Source organism: Cephus cinctus, unplaced genomic scaffold (genome assembly GCF_000341935.2).
Source record: "Cephus cinctus unplaced genomic scaffold, Ccin1 Ccin1_scaffold0577, whole genome shotgun sequence".
In the NCBI taxonomy this organism is placed as follows: Eukaryota; Metazoa; Arthropoda; class Insecta; order Hymenoptera; family Cephidae; genus Cephus; species Cephus cinctus.
The window spans coordinates 397589-420056 of NW_014333226.1; the positions used below are offsets into that span (position 1 = coordinate 397589).

At 35.3% G+C, this 22468-nt stretch overlaps 6 protein-coding genes across 11 annotated transcripts; 4 read left to right on the top strand and 2 right to left on the bottom strand.

Moving 5' to 3' along the window:
- The first annotated feature begins 15 nt into the window (after nucleotides 1-15).
- Nucleotides 16-4519, top strand: LOC107268712 (melanotransferrin). Of its 2 annotated transcripts, none has more exons than XM_015741752.2 (9): nucleotides 16-217; nucleotides 782-1194; nucleotides 1279-1396; nucleotides 1498-1677; nucleotides 1766-2322; nucleotides 2387-2551; nucleotides 2627-2715; nucleotides 2796-3136; nucleotides 3207-4519. In XM_015741752.2, the coding sequence occupies exons 1-9, from the start codon at nucleotides 139-141 to the stop codon at nucleotides 3845-3847; spliced, it is 2583 nt and encodes an 860-aa protein (XP_015597238.1). In that variant the 5' UTR covers nucleotides 16-138; the 3' UTR covers nucleotides 3848-4519. The 2 variants fall into 2 exon arrangements, with proteins under 2 accessions (XP_015597238.1, XP_024941714.1); XM_025085946.1 differs by lacking the exon at nucleotides 16-217 and adding an exon at nucleotides 693-708.
- A 45-nt stretch (nucleotides 4520-4564) lies between these two features.
- On the bottom strand, nucleotides 4565-5909 carry LOC112494497. The gene is made up of 5 exons (XM_025085947.1): nucleotides 5723-5909; nucleotides 5471-5645; nucleotides 5266-5385; nucleotides 4974-5196; nucleotides 4565-4816 (listed from the first exon to the last, which is right to left on the bottom strand). The coding sequence occupies exons 1-5, from the start codon at nucleotides 5773-5775 to the stop codon at nucleotides 4602-4604; spliced, it is 786 nt and encodes a 261-aa protein (XP_024941715.1). The 5' UTR covers nucleotides 5776-5909; the 3' UTR covers nucleotides 4565-4601.
- Nucleotides 5910-6022: 113 nt separating this feature from the next.
- LOC107268714 lies at nucleotides 6023-7010 on the top strand. The gene is made up of 3 exons (XM_025085948.1): nucleotides 6023-6256; nucleotides 6354-6501; nucleotides 6559-7010. The coding sequence occupies exons 1-3, from the start codon at nucleotides 6158-6160 to the stop codon at nucleotides 6753-6755; spliced, it is 444 nt and encodes a 147-aa protein (XP_024941716.1). The 5' UTR covers nucleotides 6023-6157; the 3' UTR covers nucleotides 6756-7010.
- Nucleotides 7011-10058: 3048 nt separating this feature from the next.
- LOC107268642 (uncharacterized protein DDB_G0286299) lies at nucleotides 10059-14323 on the top strand. Of its 2 annotated transcripts, XM_025085970.1 has the most exons (7): nucleotides 10059-10417; nucleotides 10502-10622; nucleotides 10706-11164; nucleotides 11224-11809; nucleotides 11905-12116; nucleotides 12201-12447; nucleotides 12520-14323. In XM_025085970.1, the coding sequence occupies exons 1-7, from the start codon at nucleotides 10335-10337 to the stop codon at nucleotides 12582-12584; spliced, it is 1773 nt and encodes a 590-aa protein (XP_024941738.1). In that variant the 5' UTR covers nucleotides 10059-10334; the 3' UTR covers nucleotides 12585-14323. The 2 variants fall into 2 exon arrangements, with proteins under 2 accessions (XP_024941738.1, XP_015597116.1); XM_015741630.2 differs by having other exon boundaries at nucleotides 12201-14323.
- An 811-nt stretch (nucleotides 14324-15134) lies between these two features.
- Nucleotides 15135-18655, top strand: LOC107268677 (esterase E4). The gene is made up of 8 exons (XM_015741697.2): nucleotides 15135-15442; nucleotides 15868-15993; nucleotides 16502-16673; nucleotides 16850-17226; nucleotides 17304-17475; nucleotides 17563-17756; nucleotides 17837-17984; nucleotides 18084-18655. The coding sequence occupies exons 1-8, from the start codon at nucleotides 15239-15241 to the stop codon at nucleotides 18407-18409; spliced, it is 1719 nt and encodes a 572-aa protein (XP_015597183.1). The 5' UTR covers nucleotides 15135-15238; the 3' UTR covers nucleotides 18410-18655.
- LOC107268678 (retinol dehydrogenase 14) lies at nucleotides 18518-22416 on the bottom strand. Of its 4 annotated transcripts, none has more exons than XM_015741698.2 (5): nucleotides 22290-22416; nucleotides 19922-20195; nucleotides 19339-19578; nucleotides 18835-19217; nucleotides 18518-18757 (listed from the first exon to the last, which is right to left on the bottom strand). In XM_015741698.2, exons 2-5 carry the CDS (start codon nucleotides 20190-20192, stop codon nucleotides 18653-18655), a joined length of 999 nt encoding a protein of 332 aa, XP_015597184.1. In that variant the 5' UTR covers nucleotides 20193-20195; nucleotides 22290-22416; the 3' UTR covers nucleotides 18518-18652. The 4 variants fall into 4 exon arrangements, with proteins under 4 accessions (XP_015597184.1, XP_024941742.1, XP_024941744.1 ...); XM_025085974.1 differs by having other exon boundaries at nucleotides 19922-20215; nucleotides 22290-22406; XM_025085976.1 differs by having other exon boundaries at nucleotides 19922-20077; nucleotides 22290-22381.
- Between the last annotated feature and the right edge of the window lie 52 nt (nucleotides 22417-22468).

The window sequence follows — 22468 nt, forward strand, 5'->3', positions numbered from 1 at the left end:
AACTATAGAAAGTTGTAACCAAACCCACCCACTGATCAAGCCACATAGTAGTATAGTACGTGCTTGTTGGGTGTTGTCTGTTACTCGTTACGTTTGGAAAGTCTGTGTATGATTTTTGGATAAAAACAATCAAGAAAAATGCAGTGCAGGTGGAATAATAGTGCAGCAATGCTCCTAATACTTTCTGTTCTATTATGTTCACTCGTACGGAGTAATGGTAAATTATTATCTTACTACTTCAGTGATTTCCGAGACTTACGTTCGCACGTACTATGCTATAGCGTCACTTCAATTCATGAATTGAGGAAAGTTAGAAAAATTATAATTAAGATATTGATATCGTTGTGTAGAATTTTAGGTTAATATTTTATGTTATATTTTTTGATGCGTTTATAGAGTTTGAATTGAAATGTTTGATACTAAGAAATAGGTGAACTATTAAAATATAAGTGTAAACAAGACTGTGATTTTAAAATTAATGAGAATTAACAGTCGTATTCTTGTAATTTTTATTGGCTCTTTAATTACTCTGTTTATTTCGCTGGTTAAGTTGAGAAGAGATATCAATGTAAAGAAATTATAAGATTACAATCAGGGTATTTTGAGTGATCAGACAAGCATAATGGCTGCTACGAATGTATGGGCGTGAGCGCTTGAAGTTTTAATGGTGACTCATTAATGAATAAAAAATGGTCTGATAAATAAGATGTTTGTTGCAAAGTTACTAAGTCACTAAGTATATTATGTAAATAATAATGTAAGTTATATTTTGTTATATTAGGACAAAATCTCGATAGTACTGCTACGTGGTGTACAATATCTAACGAAGAGCAAAAGAAATGCGAAGCATTATCAAGAGCAGCCCACAGAGAAATTCGCTCTTTTGGATCGAGTTATGTTTCGTTGAAATGTTATCAAGCTTTCAATAAGGAAGAGTGTATGTCATTACTTGATGAGGGAAAGACACAGTTAACAACTCTCGATGCTGGAGAGGTTTTCATAGCTGGACGATACCATAGCTTGGTACCTATAATGCAAGAGATTCATGACAATGGTCTTCTCTATCAATATGCTGTTGCTGTAATTAAAAAAGGTTCATTGGCAGATGTTCAAACATTGCATAATCTTAGAGGGAAAAAAGCATGTTTTGCGGGAGTTGGTACTTTAGCTGGTTGGGTTATGCCAATTCATACTGTAAGTTTTGTCTCTAATATTAAAATTACTTATGTCTACCTGAATAAATTGATATTATACTTAAGGGTATATTTCTATATCTAGTTAATGAAAGATGGAGGTATGGAAGTTATTGATTGCAACAACCATGTAAAATCGACAATCAAATATTTTGGTCCTAGCTGTGCTGTGAATTCTTTGGTGGACAAGTATAATCCTTTAGGTAAGATAGTTTAATCTTGTTTACTTAATAATTATTCCAATAATGTTTAGAATTCAATAATATTTTACAACACAATAATATTTTACACAATAATATTTTAGGTGACAATTCCGATCATCTCTGCAAACTTTGTACTGGAAAAGTACCTGTTGGCAAATGTACCAATGCGGATCCATACTCAGGATATGAAGGAGCATTTTTGTGCCTTGTGGAAGCTGGTGATATTGCATTCCTAGTGCATACCATTGTCGATCAAATGACATCAACCAGCAGTACAATTAGTATGTTATCGTTAACTGTGGTACCTTCCGTAATTTATCTTAACTATTGCATATAGTAGTGTTTTTACTTTTCTTCTTTTACCTCTAGATTCTGTAACAAAAGATCAGTTTGAATTGTTGTGTCTTGACGGAACTCGTAGACCAATTGATGATTTTAGAACTTGCAATTGGGGAAATGTTGCATCGCGTGCAGTTGTAACATACTCAGCTACGAATATGGAAACTCGTGTATTATATCAAAAATTTTTGAAGAAGGCTGTGCAAATATTGGGCAATAATTCTTTTAATAGTAATCCTACAAATTTGTACCGTAACGAATTCCATTCACGGCAGGGTGTTTTTGAAAATAGACCAGGATTCGAAAATCGTTCCGGTGGAAATGGTTTTGATGATACCAAAAATCCCAATGGATACAATCAGAATTATAATTTTGATAACCGAAATGGCTACGATCGGAGCTTCGATGGCGGCCAGAACGGATTAAACTCATGGGATACTTTCGGTTCTAATGAGACAAATACATTTTTTAACAGAGATGATACATCATACGTTCCTAATGATTCTGCCACTATTCATCCAATCGAAACATTCCATCTATTTGAATCAGTTCCTAGATATGGTGACCAGTACAACCTTCTATTTTCGGTAAGATATGAATCTTTTTTCAATGGAAACACCTTCCGCTCATATTTTACTTTTTATACTTAAGGATACGGCCAGAGACTTTTTACAATTAAGCGAAAAGAATCAGACATATAAAGGATACTTAAAAGAGTCATTAGATGCTATATTGGCTGTACGACATTGCCCAGTAAATAAAATGACATTGTGTGTCACGTCAGAACCAGAGATGCAAAAATGCGTGCGAATGAAGGTGAGACTCAAATTTTCATGTACGTTATTATTTATAATAAAAATATTTAGCAATAATGATGAAAATACTTTGCAGACGGCATTAAAAGCACAACTACTAAAACCAGAATTAAGCTGTTACATGGGACAGAGTCAAATCAATTGTATGCAAGCCATACGGGGCGGGTACGATAAAAGTATTATTATTAAGTAAATATAATTAATCTCTAATTTTATTACAATAAAGTTCCACTTTATATTATTAGAAATGCAGACGTTGTCGTATTAGATGCTGGAGATATATATACGGCAGGATTACGTTACGAACTTATTCCATTTATTTCTGAAGTTTATAATCTGGGTACTCCTGATTATTACGTCGTAGCTGTTGCAAAGGAAGAGGATGACAATACTGACTTGACGTATCTGAAAAATAAATACTCTTGTCATACAGGCATAAATACAGCTGCCGGTTGGATTTATCCTTTAGCTTATTTGATATCCAACGGATGGATCCGAAGTTACGGCTGCGATTCAGTTCGCGCAGCTGCAGAATATTTCACGAAATCTTGCGTACCTGGTGCTCTGAGTACTGAATACAACATTGGTAAGATATAATTGATTCTATTATAAATTATATAAACAAAAAGTATTGAAAATTAAATTTTGCTTTACAGGTGTGCCTTATGATAATATGTGCGATCTATGTCATGGTACCAACTACAGATATTGTCGAAGAGATGCATCCGAGGTTTACTTTGGACACACTGGTGCTTTTAGATGTCTGGTAGAAGGTGGAGGTGACGTAGCATTCGTAAAACATACAACTGTGGCAGAAAATACAAATGGGAAGCGTCGAGAATTCTGGGCGAGAAATACCTTCACCAAGGACTTTCAGTTGCTATGCCCTGATGGAACACGACTTCCAACCAGCGAGTACAGACGATGTAACTTGGGCAAAGTGCCAGCAAATGCTATTGTTACACGTGGTGGTTATTATGGTTATAATGATACTCAAGTACAGGCTTATATAAATCTGTTCATTTACGCTCAGCAGTTTTATGGTAGAAAGGAGCAGGATGAGTTCAGCTTTAGTATGTTTTACAGTTTTCCGCCGCATAGCGATTTAATATTTCAAGATGCTGCGCAACAACTTCACGTTATTCCACCAGAAAAAAGAGAATTTAGCGCGTACTTAGGTCCAGATTTTATGAGAGCCAAAAGAATAGTAGACTGTGCGGCGTGTGCATCGGCCACTGAATATTCTTTATTTGGCACGTTAGTTATGGCCGTTTTTGCATTAATCCTTACTAGATAAATAATATCATTTTTTTATCTCTATATCTAGATACTCGTTCGAGAGCACACAATATCAAAGACTTTATAGATCGATTAATTTTTTCCATTTTGCACATGTCTCTGAGTCAAATACTCTACACGGTTGATATACAACAAAGAAGGGACAGGAAATCTCGAAATGATCTGAAAGTTTTTAACATTTTTCTATATTAACATTCTTCTTTCCAAATGTTGTACATAGTTTTTAATCGTTACGACGCAACAGAACAGTCTAATTTGATGATGAACTGCTGCAATTCCGCTTAGTGACATTCCGTCCCAACAATACATTCGTTTTAAATATTAACTTGTTATTTTATAAATGTTTTATATACGAACATTTTTTATAGTACAAGTGGGTTTGAGTCACGATGGTAAATGTATAGATAATAGTCTAGGATCAAAATAATTGCAAAAAGAAAAAAAACAGTGCCTTCTTGAATTTATAAATGATGTAATCATGTATTTTGCGAAGTTATTTAAAGTCTTATCGAGAATCGGTGAGCAAGTATAAGATCTATTGGTTAATGCATTTTAATCCGTCCATTTTTATTTATGGTACACTATGAGTAGCTATATATTTATATGATAGTACATGTATTTTATACTGTTTATACATGTTCAAACGAATAAAATGAGAAAAACTAGAAAATTTCCTAAAAATATTGTTATATCTATTTTACTGGAAGTTACTTTCATCAAACTTGATTTGACGTATTTTATAGTGAAGTTTTTCAAATTAATAACAATCGTAAATTTTCAACCTCACTATTGCATCGATTGAAATAGATTCCAGCTACCTTTGGTCTGGCTAATTCTTCCATTCTAGCTGAACAAATAGCATTTAAAGCTTGTCGGCTCACTTGGAATGGACTCCGTTTATCTTTGTCAATTCCATTTTCTGTTCGAAAGATTCTTGGCACCGCCAATTCATTTACTCTTTTGGTTGCTGCAAAGATTAAGTTTCAAGAAATCAAGTTTTAAAAAATGTTAATGAGAAGCACAAAAGTAGTTATGAAAATTTGTTTCTTAATATTCTAGTAGTATTTCTAATTAGTACTTTTAGGCTTTCTGATTTTTTAAAAATAATAATGCCCAAAATAAACCTGTAGCAAACAACGCCTTCTCGTTCACTCTTCCTAACTGATTGACTGCAATGGATTCTCGAATTTTGGGTTCAGCCAATTTAGCAATACGTGTTGATAAATTTATCGAAATATCAGTAGTTTTGCAGGTACGTGGTTCCTTCTGTCGATTCTTTGTTTCTTTTGGCTTTGCTAAATTTTTTATTCTCGATGAAGCTTCACATCTAAGAGCACTTTTTTGTACCTAAAATAAGGTAGTCATTAAAATCAATTATATGTTCTCATTGGGTGCTGTCAATTAAGAGTATCGTACTTTAAATGATTTTGATTCCTCCGTAACATTTTTTTCAATGCATAATCTAGGTCGTGATAATTCTTGGATCCGCTTACACCGTTGTAAGATACGCGATTTGGTTTTTCCACATTTGTGCGACTAAGAAATGTATAATACATATATACGTATACTTTTTTGTGCGTTTTTCACGCTAACAATAACGAGAACGATTTGATTAATTTACTGTGTTAATTCTTAATGAATTCTTCCTGTGCTTGGAAACTGATCTATTACACGTTTCTATTATTCTTCCCAAAGAATCGACGGCTCGTGTTTTTCTGGGCGTATTCCAGGAGATTGCGTTCTGTCTATATTTCTTCAAGTAAGTATCCGACATTACACCATAATGCGTATCATGACTGAGTGGGCAAAATAAGTAATTTTATTTACAATTCGTGAAGTACAAATTAAAAAATTACATCTGTCTTATTCTTACTTCAATGTTGGAGTTGGATTACTCATAAGAGAAAGTTTACTTTGATGACTCATTTTATTAAATAATTAAATAATGGTTCTATATAAATTAACTACTTTCAATTTATATTTGTTACGTTGTTCTTGTAATTTTATAATAAATTTTTTTCGAATGGATAATATGAAACTATTGCAATGAGAAGTGGACAGAGGTGTCTTTACGTTTAAAAAATTAAGGTTAGAACATGATGCATTGCTGGCTGCGTTTGAAACAGATTATTATAAAATAAGATTGTCGTTTTTTCATAGATAATCTATTACTATCTTCATACAAACACTTTTTGTCCGGCCTCAAAATTTATAAAGAATCTCAACAATTTCTTGTCTAAATTTAAAGTTCTAAACGTACGTTATCGATAAATGAAATTCTATTATCCAAATTTTTATTGACAAAGTCATGAACTCTAGTACAACAAGCTCGAAGACATCAAGATATGAGGAGTTAGCAATTCCTAAATCCAGAATTGATACGACTAGCAACTTTGATGCTTTTAAGGTATTTAAATTTACGTCATTGATCATTTGTGAATCAAGTAGTAGTAACGCACAGCATCAAACTAACTATTATTTTTCATAATTTTCATAATTCGTAGGTAAAACGTGGTGCACTATCTTACAAAATAACAGATTCTCTAAATAAGTTAGCACGGCCAAAATATTGCACAAGTACAACTGGTTCAATGGAAATTAATGAAACAAAAGAAAAGTCGCCATCGAAAGGGACGCGCATCAATAAGACAAGTAATAATTTGTATTCAACAATTAATCATACGAGATTCTAAACAAGAATTTTCTTAGGTGTCTTAAATAATAGAGGTTCTGTAAGTTTTGTTAATACTATAAAAGAGATGCAGGACCCTGGAAAGAAAAAAGGTCTGGAAACATATGCAAGGATTGCGGCAACTAACGATAGACGTTGTTCAAAGCATTTAAAAAATCTTGCAAAACCAAAAAGAAGTTTTTCTATGCGAAACCCGTCAGAAACACGATTTTAGATTACATTAATATTTATATAATAGATAGACTGGTACCAATGAAGAAAATAATATATACTATGAAATTTTGAATTTATGAATATCTATAGATTTAAATTGTGTTTTGATTGGGTACTGTTTCACTGCGCTAGTGAGTTTGGGTTTGAAGTGGATTTGGGTTTACTAAAACTTTGGTAATGTTATAGTCAATTTTCACTGATAGTTTTATTTTAATGGAATCGTCGTTAAATCAGAGTAAATTTCCACAGAAAAGTCACTTACGGTTCTTTTGTGCAAATTATCTGGAAGCTTTTAGTGAATAGTTAGGGTACAGTTATAATACATTGTAAGTAACATTACGGTATTTACACTAAATAATAACCATTTTTTCCCCTATATCACGATAAATCATTCTCTAAATTTTCTATTACAATTTTATGTGCACCTTTCCTTATATCAGGTTATAGTTTAGAGTAAAAACCTAATTTAATTTTAGTAAAAGTTTTAGTTTCATTTCGATTATTATGTTTGTTACGAACGGTCATTGCATCGAAATTATAGTAAGTTTTTACCGTGCAATTTCAGTAAATTTGTGGAGTATATGCAGTTATAGTTTTTGGGCAAGACATATTTTAGGAAACATGTGCGTTGGATCTTGATAGTAATCTGAATCGATCGTAATAAAATCGGAGTTTACTGTTCAAGAATTATTAGACATAAACTATGTTTCCATCGTAGACGATTTAGAAAGAAATAATCAATCATGTGTGATACACCAATAGTTTCAGATCAAATGTTTCACTTCCGCGATATACCTTAATAGTAACTGTATTCGAACTTTGAGCTCACGTTGTTTCCTCTTATTTAACATCGGTCGAATTGTCACGGCAGACTAACGAACGCACGTTCAGCTCCTCCTTTTATAGGAAACTCTTAAGGGGTAAAATGGGGCCGGGAGGTTTGGGAAATTTCTAGATCTCTTCTAGATTTCTAGAATCAATGTCAAGGTCCATGCATCTTCCAAACGGAGCGACTTACGTTCTAGAATATTCGAATGAACCTAGCCCTACCCCTACGAAGTTGCGTCGCGCGCTTACGTATATCCTACGAGTAATTTGACACCTCGGAGGATGAGGGACTGCATTCTCCACGCACGATTCTGCGAGATAACGTTTGGTATTGCGCATTTGAACAACCGATACATCGATTTTTCTAGAATCACTTTGACCCCGCCATTGTGCTTGCGAGAACCATTTTGACTTGCACGAACCTGCACGAGGCTTCCAAGGTTTTCCTGGAATTCTTTTGCATCGGTTCGAGCGATAAGACACCTACCCGAATTGCGCACTTCGAGCTCGAACTCTACATCAAAAAGTTTGCGAAGTGCACAAAGGGTCGCTTATCTTCTGCGAGTAATTCGATACCCTGAATAACAAGATCAAAACAGTGTCCGACTGCCGCCTGAAGTCTGCATGCGGGTCGGGGTAGTCATCGAAAGCTTCAGGGTGGGGGGCTGCCGTTTGAAACCTGCACGGAGGCGTCCTGGAATCGAATGGCTGAAGAGAGTCGACAAATTTCTTGGAATCGATGCTGCTGCTGCTGCATCTTTAATGCGCAATTCTGCGAGATAACGTTCAAGGTCAAAACGATTGAAGGCTGCCGTCTTTAATCTACACGGATCGAGGGGGAGGAAGGGGGTTCAACGAAGCTTGTTGAAGGCTCCCCGGGATGAAAGGCAAGGGGCTCCATCAAAACGTCGCGCGAGAGGACCGTCGACTCTGGGAGCAATCCTCCGCGACTTAGCATGGACACGTACTGTCGAAGCTTCTAGAAGGTTCTAGAAGGTTCGCGATCGTTATGTAATACCTAGAATCGAGCGAAAAATTCCCAGAATGTGACGCAAAATTCTTGGAATCGAACGTATATTCGTGAAATCGAGGGACCACGTCTTGATGACGTCACTTCCGGAAATTGTGGGCGCACACGTTGCCAACTTGGCACGGAGACCCACCTTCGAAGGTTCTCGAGTGTCGGTAAAGGTCGGTGCAGGAATCTGTATCCAGAATGCCCACAGCTGTACTACTTAGAATTTCACCTAAATCATTCGCCTAAAGTTTACGATAAATTGGGACAAAAGTTTTGGCACTTGTTGTGAATGTAGCGGGTGTAACAATTGTTTCCTTCAGTCTTTGGCAGATGCTGTATGTTTAAAATATTTTTAATTACGTTGCTGCAAATGATGCAGGTTTCAAATGATATAACGTAATTTAAAAGGTGCAAGTAATTTAGCTGTATTGACAGTTATGTCGTTTCTGCACGTTGCTGCAAATAATTCAGATTTCGATGTTGATTATTTTATAATTGGTAAAAAGGTAATTAAAAAATAATAATTTTAATAATGTTGCTGCATTGGTTGCTTCCCTCCCCCTCCCGGCAAAGCGGATATGTCAATCGGACAAACCAGATTGAGCTAAATATATCTTGACAATGATCGCAGAAGTAGCTGCCAAATCCTATCTATGAAGTACAGTTTTCATGTTTTCATCCAAATGTTGTACTGGTTGCACTGGATCCAGTCTTCGGATGGCCTATTAAAGCTTCTTGCTCTAGCGATAAAGGTGATATCAGAACTTGATAGTCTTACGTAAATGATCTTTTCTATCATTCGTAAAAACAATAGTAATTCTTTCCAATTTCTTTTACAGTATTCTGACTTGACATGCCGTTGTGAAGTTCTATAAGGTATGTTGTATTTTTTTTTGCTGCTGTTGTAATAGACTATTTTTTTCATTAACTCCATTCATGGCGCGTTTTAGGTTAGTCTCTGTCCATTTCAATTGACCTATTTTACTTTTGTATTGGAAAATCATCCTAAGCCAAAAAGAACTGCTATCACTATCCTCTTTACTCCCATCCGTTTTGCCCAAAGTTGCACTTGGTCCAAACATGGAAAGATTGGAATAGGTATGAGCACATGTGAAATATTTTTAACTGCCAATAGACTTTTAAAAATAGAGAATTCTTATTAAAAAACATCCACAGTGATTATGCAACAATTATTACTAATGATCAAGATACGTACCTTAACGAAAATCGCAAGAAAACACGAAATTTATTTTTTGCCAAAAAACTCATGAGAGCAATCACATATTTTTTCCCACTGTCATGGAGTCGGTGACCGGTTACTCCCTCTACATGCTAGAAACTTATAGCGCTACATACATGAACGAAAAAAAAGGCTATTCGCTTTGTTCAGGGCATTCGCTTCGCCCAGACTTCCCTTACATGAAATTGATCTACTATGCATTGGGAAAACAAAACTCTTATCCATCATGGGATCATGAATGTATTCGGTTGATTTAAGTGTCATTTTTATATTCGTACCACTTTTTGGCCAAATTAAATTTCCAAATTAACATGAATCCATATGTTTTGGCTCGCAAATACAAAAATTAAAATAAATACTTTAAATCATGGGGGAAATTATGAAATAACAGTGTAACTATGTGTAACCAAGTTTCAAGATTTATTCGAAATCCAATTTTAAAAAAGTCCTAAAATAATTTTCTTTTGAGTTTTGAGTATTCAGTTCATATAAAAATGCCACCTAAAGCTCCGCCACCTAAATCTCCGCCACCTAAAGGTGGCAAGGACAAAATGAATAAAGGAAAAAATAAGGGAAAGTATGTCTTACCCTAAACTGTTTCTACACAAATATATAAACTATTATTAAAAGTACACTCATATAATATTTCAATATATCACAGGCGTAAGAAGCACAGATTAAATCTGAAAGGATTTCTGAAGACGCCAGCCGACTGGGCAAGATTCGATGCCTGGGCAAAAGTCAATGCTCAACCCAGAAAACAACCTGAGCCAGAACCAATCGTATTATTTATTCCTGAACTTTAAAAAATATTTATAACTCAAATGAATATATATAACTAATTCTTATGACTTTCATCGTACAGGAAAGATCAGCGAAACCCTTAAGCTATTTTAAGAAAAGGCTTCAGGTCTTATCGAAACCGCATAAGAAACCGGATTCGAGTATTAATTGTCGATTGGCCCTTGAAGTCTCGAAGGCTGCATTGAAAGCGAAACCTTCGAAAAGAATAATAAAAATGTCGCTATTTGTCGCACGGGTGGTAGACTACGGTCGAGAATTTCCATTACAAATATCGCAGGCAGCTTTGCGTTACAAGCCGAGTCAAAGGATACTGGAAATAAGTCAGCCACATAAGTTCATCCCGGAGGAGTGCAAATCTTTGGAAATATCGAAAAATGCACTGAAGCATAAAACTACAGCCAGGGAGAGGAGAATGGCGATAGGGAAAAAAGCAATCGAATGTCCAGATCAACTCACCGATGAGGAACTTGATATTCTGATGACACCAACAGGAATTCGTAGAAGTGCTTTGAATTACAAGGTTAGTTTCTTTATTCCAATCAGTCGCCAATATGCATAATAAATTCTTATATTTCACAGTTTACGTCATGGATGCTATTGCTGTCTTTGCCTTCGTACCGATTTTTGAAAGAGAGAAGTGACGAGGATGCGAAGACATGGAAAAAGTTGCTGGTCGAAGAAAGTGAATCGCGTGGTAAAAGAGCATTGGAGGAGAAGAAGAAAAAGTTGAAACCAGAGAAATCAAAGGCGAAGCAAAAGAAAGCGTCGAAAAAGAGCGACGAGAGTCCTGAAAAAGAAGAGAAAGTTGGTGATCAGAAGGTAGAGAATATCGAAGAGGAGAAAAAGGAAGAGCTTAAAGAAGAACAGGATACGGAGAAACAGGTAGACGAAGAAAATAAAGTTATAGAAAATCAAGATCAGGTTGAGAAGCAAGAGAACTTGGACACCGAATCGAAGAAAGTTGAGAATACACCGGCCGAGGATACAAAGCCAAAAGTGATAGAACACCAACCAAAGAAGAGAAGAAGGAAGAACGTTCAAAAAGGAAAAGGAAAAGAGGAAGAAGCAAAGAAAAAGAAAGCTGAAAGAAATGCCTGGAGAACGGAACCATCACCTTGCAAAATGGAGGCATTTAGAGTGTCGAAGGCTGCTCTAAAAGGAAAAGGTACTTTTATATTATAATACACGCATAGCATAGTTAATATGTATATAAGTATATTCAACATAAAGTTACTAATTGATTTGTTTTGCCCTCGTTAGTCTCACCGCGAATGGCCGAATTGGCTAAACCGCATATCCACAAGACTGATTCCTGCAGGAAGAATCCATTTGCAGTTAAAAAAGGGGCTCTGTCAGCTCAGGCTTCCGGTCGCGTAATAGAAATGGCGCAACCAACTAGACCACGAGATACCGTAACGAGAGAACCACCTCGTGAGAAAGACCCATATGGTCGTCCCATATATCCAAAACCGGTAAATACTTATTAAACTTGAAAATATATTTATAATCGGTAACTGACATAAATAAAAAACCATGATTTTTTCCTATCTGTTTAGCCATATGGTAAACGCGTGCTTAGATTAAAACCATATGTCATGGGCAAGTGCAAGGACAAGGAAGAAAAGGTGGAAAAGCCAAAGAAAACAAAGCCAATAGATCCAATAGCTTATGCAACTACCATTGATCCTTGTATCGATCCTGAAGGAGCCAAAAGACAAGCCAGAGCCAGGAAGCGTGTTGAGCAGATGAAAAAAACAAAGCAGTCTCAAAAAACAAATGCAAAAGCTGAAAGTAATACGTCAAATACAAAAGACAATAAAGCTAAAACTAATACGTCAAATACAAAAGACAATAAAGCTGAAACTACTATATCAAATACAGAAGACAATAAAGCTGAAACAACTGTGTCAAAAACAGAAGACAATGAAGCAGAAACGTAAAAGACGGAATAATACGAAGAAAGGCTGTATTAATCAACAGGAAAAAGATCAATACTAAGAATACTCAATGGAAATAAGATTTACGATGTATGACGCATAAAAATAATATTACTGTAGGAATATCACCCAGAACTTGGTATTCTTACGTAAATGATAAATATTATAAAATATATATCTCTTAGCTCATAAAGAAAAATAACTAACATTTTTTTAACACATATTTTTCTTCGTATTTCAACATAGAAATAAAAACACAGTTTAATAGGCACTTATGCATAAACAAAAAGGTGTGCAGAGTTGAGTGTTGCATGAGGCCTCAGGAGGGAAAGCGAGAGCGGAAACTGATAGTCCACATGGTTAAAATTAATTTTTATCACTCAACACTCAAATGACACTTGGTGAAAATATCGATATGTTTGGCATGTGGATGAAGCATCGGATCCTTAGCCGGATACTCTGCTTCTTGATTGTCGATGCGATTAAGTATTTAACTCTTGTCATTATGTCGAGGTCAGCTGTAAGCGTAGCCCTCAAAGGTGCATTGCCTCCTTTATTGCTTCTGTGACAATGATTTATTCAGCCTCCTTGGACGATAGAACCACTGACGTTGCTTCTGGGATTCCCAGGAAAGAGTTGCTCCACCCAGGGCAAAAACATAGCCTGATCAGTTTCTTACATACACGTGCATACCCACTGTCTACCAACTTGACGAAGTCATCTATATGTATATTTCCTTCTTGAGACGGCACATACTGTCACCAGGGTCAAGACTGGCCATTATCCTCTTCACAAGACTTTCAACTTAGGTCCCGGGGCTCTTACCCGGGAAATATTTCTAAAAATATGATTTTAAACAACTCAGGGACCTTTGTAATTACTTCTTCATTATGGCTGCTATGCAAATATGCTGTCTTGATATCCGCTTATTGCATTTCAAGATCCACGTATAGAGCAAGAGCAACTAGTTATCGAATGATAATGAAATTTGAAATATCGGCGATAACTCTTGGCTGCTATTCGGTTTTTCCTTGTTATGCTATCTTATTTATTTTTAGAATTCAAGACCTACTACGCAGTCTTAATTTTTTTCTCATCGAATGATCTCCCAAGTATCATTCTTAATCAGAGTTGTAATCTCAGTGAGAATTATTTCCTCTCATTATTCGTAATGTTGTGTTTATGTATACCTACAGATTAACGTATGCGTCTTGTAAGCATGCTTATAACTGCGCTATAGTGCCGCCATTGTTATCTGTAGTATTTCAGAGTGACTAATAATTCGTGGTAAAATATTATTTCAAAAGATCGTTACGTATTAATCATTTCTGAAACAATAAAATGTTACTAATGCTATTTTACAACCGCGTCTATTGGCAACAATTCACATGATACGTATATAAAGTATATGTTATAAATAAGTAAGAAGTCCAAGAGCCAATGACAGTTTCAAACCACTCAGGAAAAAATTATTATAAAATAAAATCCAAAATTTGTCTCTATCTCATCATATAGAAAAATCTCATGAGAATTGAATGTGAAAATGTAAATTCTATATAAATAATATTCCCAAGGATCAGTTTTATGCATAAATGCGTTCAGATAGAGAGAAATTTTTGGTCCGAGTATATAATTTTATATGATTATATATAATTATTCTTTCTGAGCATGAAAAGAATCATGTAATTCTGATTAAAAGAGTGACGTGCAATGTTATCCATACGCAACAAGATATGACCTTGGTATGTGCAATGACTTCAATATTATGATTATATACATATATCACATGCGAGATAATATAAATCTAAGAGAAGAATCTGCTCATGAGCTTTGAAGCCATTCGAAAAGGCGTGTTTGGTAAAAGCAATGTAATAATGTATACATTAAAAATATATATACATATATAAAAGAGTAACCGGTATATAAGGCGTAGTAGATTGAAGTCTTGTGATTTTTACATTTAATATTACTATTTAACTTGTATAGTAAACAGTGTAAATGTGCTAGTTTAAATAATATATGTCTCTATTATGGCGCCTTTCAGGCTTTAATTCAAATGGCATTTCATTGTCCAAAGCGTCGTGAATAAAGAAGAAAGAACAAACGATTAGAGATTAAATACGTCTTGTGAAATAATAGGTAATCGTGACGTGGCTTAAGTATTTCGAATTTTCTATCATGTTATCGTTTGTAAATTACCTCACAAATGTATATACTGTTACTTTTATATATGACTGTGCATATACATACATATTTCGGATAATTAGAGTTTGGCTATTGTGATTTGGCCAAACAGTATTTACATTACCAGTTTTATCTCCAGCACTTCTTATGCGTAACTGTATCTTATAGTCGCTTAATATTTCCTGTTCATTTGATAACGAGAATGAAAAAATGCATGGGTTTATGTTTGCTGCTTATATAAATATAATTCCACAAATACATAACCTCTACAATGCTTGTGGCAAACTGTACCAACATTTTTCTTGGAAGGTAATTGTATTTCCCACGCATCTTCCTCATGGGGAGAGGTATATATGGTTTCACTTGACTCATACGAGCTTCAGTGTTTATCCAGACGTTGCAGTGGTCGTGCAGTCTGATAAATAACTTTCAATTTTGTGCGGACGCGAAATAGAAACTGTTGCTTATTCAAAATGCGTCGTGAATTCTTTTTGACTTTCCTAGGTGTCGCCATTGTTGCGATGGCGGGAAACGTCAAAGGAGATGAAGATCCAGAAGTGACAGCTCCTATTGGGAAAATTCGTGGTTCCCATATGACGAGTAGACTTGGTAAAAAAATTTATGCATTTCGTGGTGTTAGGTATGCCGAACCTCCCGTAGGACAACAACGATTCCAGGTCAGTTATAATATTTCTGTGTAAATTGCATTTAAATTTTTTATTATTTTTCTGCAAAACAAAACACTGTAGTTACCTGCATTATGTAATTATGCTATAATTCTCGACCATAAAGATACTGTCTGTAAAAGAGAATTTGTGAATAATTTTCCGTAATTAGGACGCGTTATTTGCCAAGAGTCTAACGAGTCTTTCCGTTGTAACGAGAGTCATAATACAGCTAGCAGCTTCTGATGATGAATCATGCTGAAGTCAATGGACAAAATTACGCGAATATACACGTCGCATAAAATTATTGGCAATTGGATCGACCTTCCTTACACAGCCATTATTCCAGAACCTTCTCATGTTTTGCACTTTAAAAATAGATTCATTTATTGACCAAGATCACGTTATTAGAATTTCTAATATTTTAATCATTATAGCAAGCCATAGCAGCTAAGCCTTGGTCTGATGTCTTCAATGCTTCCGTCGAAGGACCCTCGTGTCCTCAAAAATACACACAATTGGTCAATGAGGATTGTCTTCGATTAAACATTTACACGACAAAGGTAATGTTTCGACTTGTTTCATTATATATAAAAAATAGTGCATTCAATTATCTGTTGGTAAACAATCAAGTTTCCTTATAGGTACTGTTTAAATTCTTACTTGTTTTTTAGCAAATTCTGATAAGGTCTTACATGATTTCGACAAGAACAAATAAGAGTTTAAGACAAAGACTGTAAGGAAACTCTGAAGTCAGGCTGTACCGTAGTCACAATAATGATATAACAATAATACATAATACGGTATTGTTATATGAATGTCCTTCAGAGCGAATAATATTCTAGTGAGAAAATTTAAATGGTTAGAGGTTTTTACAGTTTGAAAGAATCGAGAACGGGATATTAACGTTGCATTAGACGAATTTGTAAAACAATTTTTCACTATACATTTTTGCGATACAAATTTTGCAATATGTAATGAAATATGTACGAAATAATAAATATACATGCAATAATGGATTACAATGGAATACCAAAAGTGCAATATAAATTTTTATAAAAAAAATTACAGTTGCCGCCGAAAGTTGGAACAAAGGGAAAACCTGTGAAGAGACCAGTTGTCGTATTTTTTCATCCAGGAGGATTTTACGGGGGCTCCGGACAAGGTTATATCTTTGGACCACAATATTGGTTGGATCAAGATATTGTATTGGTTACAACGAATTACCGTCTTGCGTCCTTGGGTACGTACATATACGTATATATTGACTATACTTTGGGATGGTTGAGGAAAAAAACGTTTATAGCACAGCGACACAAATTCTAAAAATACGCTTTGCGAATACAATTTCGCAGACTATAAAAGCACACACACACTACATATGTTCATCACGTTTGTTGCGTTGTGTTATTGCTTCAGGTTTTCTAAGCACCGGTGATTCCCTGGCTCCTGGCAATCTTGGTCTTAAAGATCAAGTCGAGGCTTTGCGTTGGATTAAGAAAAATATTGCCAGTTTTGGAGGCGATCCTGATTCCGTGACTATAACCGGTTACAGCGCTGGCTCTTGGAGTGTTACGCTGCATATGATTTCACCAATGTCTAAGGGCCTATTTCACAGAGCAATTGCAATGAGCGGTGCAGCCACTGTACAGGAACCACTTCCAACGCAGCAGAAACATTTGGCCAAAAAACAGGCGGAACTTCTTGGTTGTCCAACTGACACCACTGGAAATATGTTGATCTGTTTGAACACTAAGACGATTGAAGAGTTTGTTGATAGTTATGAAAAATTCTTTGTAAGTTTTTCGTTCTACATTGTTGGTTTTCGTTATTTGACTTGGTACGATTGGAATAATTTTTAATTATTTTCTAGGAATGGCATCGCGATCCTATTTTAGTTTGGTCTCCGGTCGTAGAACCTGAAGTAAATGGAGTAGAAAGATTTCTTCCAGCTCAACCTGTTGATTTAATTCGACAGGGAAAGATAAACGAAGTGCCATTGATTATCGGTGTTACAAAGGATGAGTTTGGTGGTGTAGTTACTTGTGAGTTTTAATTTCTTGTTGATATAAGATATAAGCAGTTTAGAATTGAATAATAATCTAAGTTCATGAATTCCTTTCTTTATGTAGCAATAATTGAAGAAGCACGCAAAGGAAATACTTCTACATTTGATGATCTTAATCAGAATTGGGATACTATTGCACCCATTAGTTTTCTTTATGAACGTGGTACACCTCGATCCAGAAGGATAAGTCAGGAACTGAAAAAGTTCTATTTGAATAATCAACCAGTTAGTCTAGACAATGTTGATGGACTTGCTCAAGTATGTATTAGATACTTATTTTTTAAATATGAAAGGAATATACACTTTACATTATACTTTCCTTTGGTTTATTATTTTAGCTCTATGCTGACGCTGTCATTGGATTTTCTGCTCATCGTTTTGTCAAATTGATCAGTGCTGCTTCGGCGAAACCAGTTTATTATTATAGATTTTCTTATCAAGGACGATTCAGTCACAGTGTATGGAGTGACACTAAAAAACCTTACGGTACCTAATATTATTGATAAACTTGGAAGAGTGACTGTCTATTAATACCGTATACTTTTTTATCAAATGCTTATTCCGTTTTCTTTTTTCTTAAAACAGGTGTGGTCCATCATGATGATCTATTGTATCTCTTCTACATAAGCTTTTTCCCCTATTTCAACGCAACGGATCCTGAAGTCGTCACTGTTAAACGATTAACCACAATGTGGACCAATTTTGCGAAAACTGGACAACCCATACCGACTAACAACGAAGACTTTAAGAACGTCAAGTGGCCGATATATACCGATAAGACTAAAGAGTATCTGGATATCGGAGATAATCTCGTCACAGATTGCGGCCTCTACCGAAACAGAATGAGCTTCTGGGATAACTTATTTCCGCTTAAACCTCATAATTTTGATGATACAGGCGTTAAGCAATAAACTCATACATGAAACGACGTATTTCGCATCAAACAATTGTTTTTTAACTGCTTGCTTGACATAGAGATTATCTGCTGCATAAAGATGGTAAATATATTATACCTAGTGTACACAAAAAACAACATTTTTTATTCATTAATGTAAACCAAGGTTCTACATTGCTACTTCAGCATTGCTACTTTAGAACAGATCTAAAGGTAAAGATATTTTTTGCAACTTATATAAAAAATAAAGATCCTGTCCTTATATCTTTGGATCTGAAACTTGTAGCTTCACCAAACCTTCACTCAATTCCCAAAATTTCTTGCCTTTCGATGGATCCTTTACACCTTCGGAAAGACCATATTCCTGGAAATAGATTAAATAATAATAGCAAGTCGAGTTAATGTTCAAGAAGAAAAGTATTAGGAATCTTTTTTTCTCACATGACAATCCAAGAAATATTTGCCATTAACGGCAGCAACTTCATTAGCGACTGCTAAATGGATACTTGTTTGTGCTCCCTGCTCAGGAGTTTTGAAGAAGCCTTTGATGATGAGATTCAAGCCCCAGGACAATGGCGCTGGTACGTTTCTCCATATTCCACTGTCTATCATTCCCGGATGAAGACAATTGGCCGTAACTCCTGAACCTTCCAAACGACGCGCGAGTTCCAAGGTGAAGACTATATTCGCGTACTTAGACACATAGTACAAATAGGCAGGAAACGTCGTCGTGGGATTCACATTATTCAGATTCAATGTGGCAAGACGGTACAATTCCGACGCCACAATTACTATACGACTGGGAGCCGATCGTTTAAGTAAATCTATAAAAAATAATATCATAATCAGTCAATATTCGGAACTATTCATAGAGCGACCAATTACTTATTCACATATGACCAAGTTTCGATCGACGCCATTTCATGATTGCGTCGTTGAAATTACCAATCAGAAGATGTGTCAGCAAAAACGGTCCATAATGGTTAGTTGCCATCGTCATCTCGAGGCCGTCATTAGTGACTTTTTTCCTGAACGTCTCGGCGGTTCCAGCATTATGTATTAATACGTCCAAACGTGATTCCTCTCTGTTTATTTGTTGAGCAAATTCTCTGACCGATTGCAAGGATGAGAGATCCAACTTTCGTACCAGCAGATTGCTGTTCCCAGTCTCCTTGATTAATTCATCTGCAAGAATGTTGCGTTACCATTACACAGGGTCGAAGATGTAGACTTTGATGCTGGCACGTGCTGTATTGTTTGAAATAATGAAGATTCTGTAATTTACATTTTCAAACAATGACACTATAGATAAACAAGTAATACCGGCAATTATATTAATGGGATATACAATCAATGAATTATTCGAAACGACCGGGTGAATAATTAAATAATTAGTTACATAGATTTCCATTTATCATAAATGTGTGTATTATCACAGTAAACTGAATACTACTGATTATGAGTACACTCAAGTAACGGTATTCATCTATACAGTCATTCAACGAGAAAATTTCATTCAAGAATATACCTTTGAGTTTATTTGCGCTGTCTACGTTCCGACATCCCATAATAACCTTGGCTCCTCTCTTAGCAAGGTCCTTGGCTGTCTCTTTTCCAATGCCAGAAGTGCATCCCGTAATGATTACTGTCTTGCCATCCATCTTATTTTTGCTCTTGCAAACTCCTAGCGTGTAATAAACGAAGAGACGTAATACGATGAGAAAGAGGAGAGCACCGCCAAGCACTGCAATGATGGCCAACCAGCACAAAGTGGGGCAATTGAGAATGTCCAAAATCATGATCTGTAATAATATTGATATCTCTGGTACCCAGAAAAGGACAAAAATAACGTCCATTCAAGTAGCAAATACAATGAAAGATGTTAAAGGTTAGAGCACCTTGCACTATTGCCCGCGTCTCAAAAAAATAGTGATATATTCAGTTATAACGTTTTTTTTTTTAATATTTGCATAAATTACGAAATGGAAATCGTAGTAGGAATATGATTTAAATATGCTACTTACTTAAGATTCCCTACGCATGTATGTGAATATTCTTTTAGCATTACGGTGATGCTGTTTTATGCTGCTATTATAGAAATTATATACATTCTTATGCTACGTAGCCAATCGTCCCAAACTTGATCAAGAGATATTTTACGTCCGGATGAGACCCTTCGATCACACATCAAGCTTTTTATCGTTATTTTGTTCAATGCAATGTATTATATCATGAGCAACAACAATCAGCCTTTATAATTCGCCGAAAATCTCTATCTATATGCTTCTAACAAACTATAGACTAAATATTAACTTACGCAGTCTTCTAACCCGCGGCCTACAGTACATATACAAAACAGCTGTCATTCACAGTTCTGTGACAGCCACAGCTAAGACGCCCGTGACTAGGACACCCTTCCTTGAGATATTATATTCACTAATGTCACGTATAAATCGAATAGCGATTACGCACCCTCAGCGTACTCAACTTTGTCGTATAATTTTCTATTATCAATCCTCCTTCAATTCCTAAAACGCCTATCCACACTCAACAATTACGTAAATTCCTAATTCGTGGTCAAGTGCACCACATCGTACGTAGAAGTTCAGTTTTATCAGTTTTCTTAATATAATAATTTCCAATTGTGGATTTAAATAGTTATCTCGGGCCGATCCTGGATAATCTTTCAAAAGTTAGACCCTAAACAGACCATTGTAACCATCCTCCCGACGTTGCACATTGCTTGTAAATATCCTACAGTAGAGTGGAAATAGTAGGCATTTGTAAACACATATTTTGCTAGGGTGAAGTTCACCGCTCCTCCAACTACTATCATACCTATTGTGTGCAACCGTCATCTGGATGTCACAGAAAGAGAAGACGCAAAAAAGTATCATTGCTTTGCTTCACGTCTGTACTCTGTAAGAATTGCGTCGAAAGTAGGTATTATTTTTTTTGTTTTATGCCACCCGTTAAACCATGTTTATGCTACGCAGCCACTGGTCATAAAATTGATCAAAAGAAAGACCAGACGGGAGAAAGTATTATTACGTTGCATCACGTGTGCAGTCTATAATAAGTTTAATTTAATGTGTATCAATATTAATAAGACTGCTTATCAATTTTTTATCAAAATTCGTTGACAATGTTTTTATTCGTTTTAATAGGATAGACTTCTATAGAGATTCTATGAAAATTCCTAAAAATTGTTTAAAACCATGGATATAGTATAATTTTTAAATAAGTCGCCTTAAATCTTAACTATTGCATCATTTATGCATGGGCCATATATAGATTAAAAAACCTTTGTATTGTTGGTATTATAAATTTGCTACGCCCTGCTTAAGAAAATCTATTAAAACTGATTAAAAATAGTTAATCGGAAATATCAGACATTTTGTATTGAATCTTATACATATTTACTACTGAGAATAAATGAGATTCCCATTGATTCGAATAAAAAAATTATTATTTAACGTGTAATCACCAATAAAATCGCATTGAACAAGATAACCCATTCATTCCAAATATTTTGCCCTGATTGAATCCGATTGTGATTGAATCGCATATTTATCGGTTTCTATTGATTAAATCGGATTCCTAAAGCAGGGTGTATTCATATATTGGATAAATAATACAAAATTCTTTATGTAAGTTACATGCTTGTGCGCAATCCTTACGTTGGGGTTAAAAGCCAATTTAACACTGGGAGTATGCTTTCTATATTACAATACTAGCATATAGTCCCACTGAAATTTGTTGACCCTAGACTTCAAGAATACTCGCACCATTTTTTTTACTTTCCTACATGTCAAGTAAGTCCAAGCATGATAATTTGTGGCTAAGATGAATTATCATACGTTTAAAATTTCATTAATGTACAGAAAAGTACTCACGTTGAGTTTATTGAAGATTTTCAGTCAATTTACCATAGATGAATAATATATTCCTCTTGCGAATAACACTTCTTCCTTGTAGAATCTTTACACGACTGGACATAGCAGTGCCTGACCGAGTAACAGGTATCCCCACTTTCCATTTGATACTTCCTGGAATCTAGAATGACCTTGACAGT

Excerpts from the sequence above, each read along its gene's own strand:
- LOC107268714 (XM_025085948.1), top strand. The coding sequence starts at position 6,158 with ATGAACTCTAGTACAACAAGCTCGAAGACATCAAGATATGAGGAGTTA. Across the intron at positions 6,257-6,353 it reads GCAACTTTGATGCTTTTAAG|GTAAAACGTGGTGCACTATC; the intron begins GTATTTAAATTT and ends CATAATTCGTAG. Across the intron at positions 6,502-6,558 it reads GACGCGCATCAATAAGACAA|GTGTCTTAAATAATAGAGGT; the intron begins GTAATAATTTGT and ends GAATTTTCTTAG.
- LOC107268678 (XM_015741698.2), bottom strand. The coding sequence starts at position 20,192 with ATGATTTTGGACATTCTCAATTGCCCCACTTTGTGCTGGTTGGCCATC. Across the intron at positions 19,579-19,921 it reads CAGCGCAAATAAACTCAAAG|ATGAATTAATCAAGGAGACT; the intron begins GTATATTCTTGA and ends ACATTCTTGCAG. Across the intron at positions 18,758-18,834 it reads AATATTTCTTGGATTGTCAT|GAATATGGTCTTTCCGAAGG; the intron begins GTGAGAAAAAAA and ends ATCTATTTCCAG.
- LOC107268712 (XM_015741752.2), top strand. The coding sequence starts at position 139 with ATGCAGTGCAGGTGGAATAATAGTGCAGCAATGCTCCTAATACTTTCT. Across the intron at positions 218-781 it reads TTCACTCGTACGGAGTAATG|GACAAAATCTCGATAGTACT; the intron begins GTAAATTATTAT and ends TTGTTATATTAG. Across the intron at positions 3,137-3,206 it reads GAGTACTGAATACAACATTG|GTGTGCCTTATGATAATATG; the intron begins GTAAGATATAAT and ends TTTGCTTTACAG.
- LOC107268677 (XM_015741697.2), top strand. The coding sequence starts at position 15,239 with ATGCGTCGTGAATTCTTTTTGACTTTCCTAGGTGTCGCCATTGTTGCG. Across the intron at positions 15,994-16,501 it reads TAAACATTTACACGACAAAG|TTGCCGCCGAAAGTTGGAAC; the intron begins GTAATGTTTCGA and ends AAAAAATTACAG. Across the intron at positions 17,227-17,303 it reads ATAGTTATGAAAAATTCTTT|GAATGGCATCGCGATCCTAT; the intron begins GTAAGTTTTTCG and ends ATTATTTTCTAG.
- LOC112494497 (XM_025085947.1), bottom strand. The coding sequence starts at position 5,775 with ATGAGTCATCAAAGTAAACTTTCTCTTATGAGTAATCCAACTCCAACA. Across the intron at positions 5,386-5,470 it reads ATTCATTAAGAATTAACACA|TCGCACAAATGTGGAAAAAC; the intron begins GTAAATTAATCA and ends TACATTTCTTAG. Across the intron at positions 5,197-5,265 it reads AGGAATCAAAATCATTTAAA|GTACAAAAAAGTGCTCTTAG; the intron begins GTACGATACTCT and ends ACCTTATTTTAG.
- LOC107268642 (XM_015741630.2), top strand. The coding sequence starts at position 10,335 with ATGCCACCTAAAGCTCCGCCACCTAAATCTCCGCCACCTAAAGGTGGC. Across the intron at positions 10,418-10,501 it reads AAAGGAAAAAATAAGGGAAA|GCGTAAGAAGCACAGATTAA; the intron begins GTATGTCTTACC and ends AATATATCACAG. Across the intron at positions 11,810-11,904 it reads GGCTGCTCTAAAAGGAAAAG|TCTCACCGCGAATGGCCGAA; the intron begins GTACTTTTATAT and ends TGCCCTCGTTAG.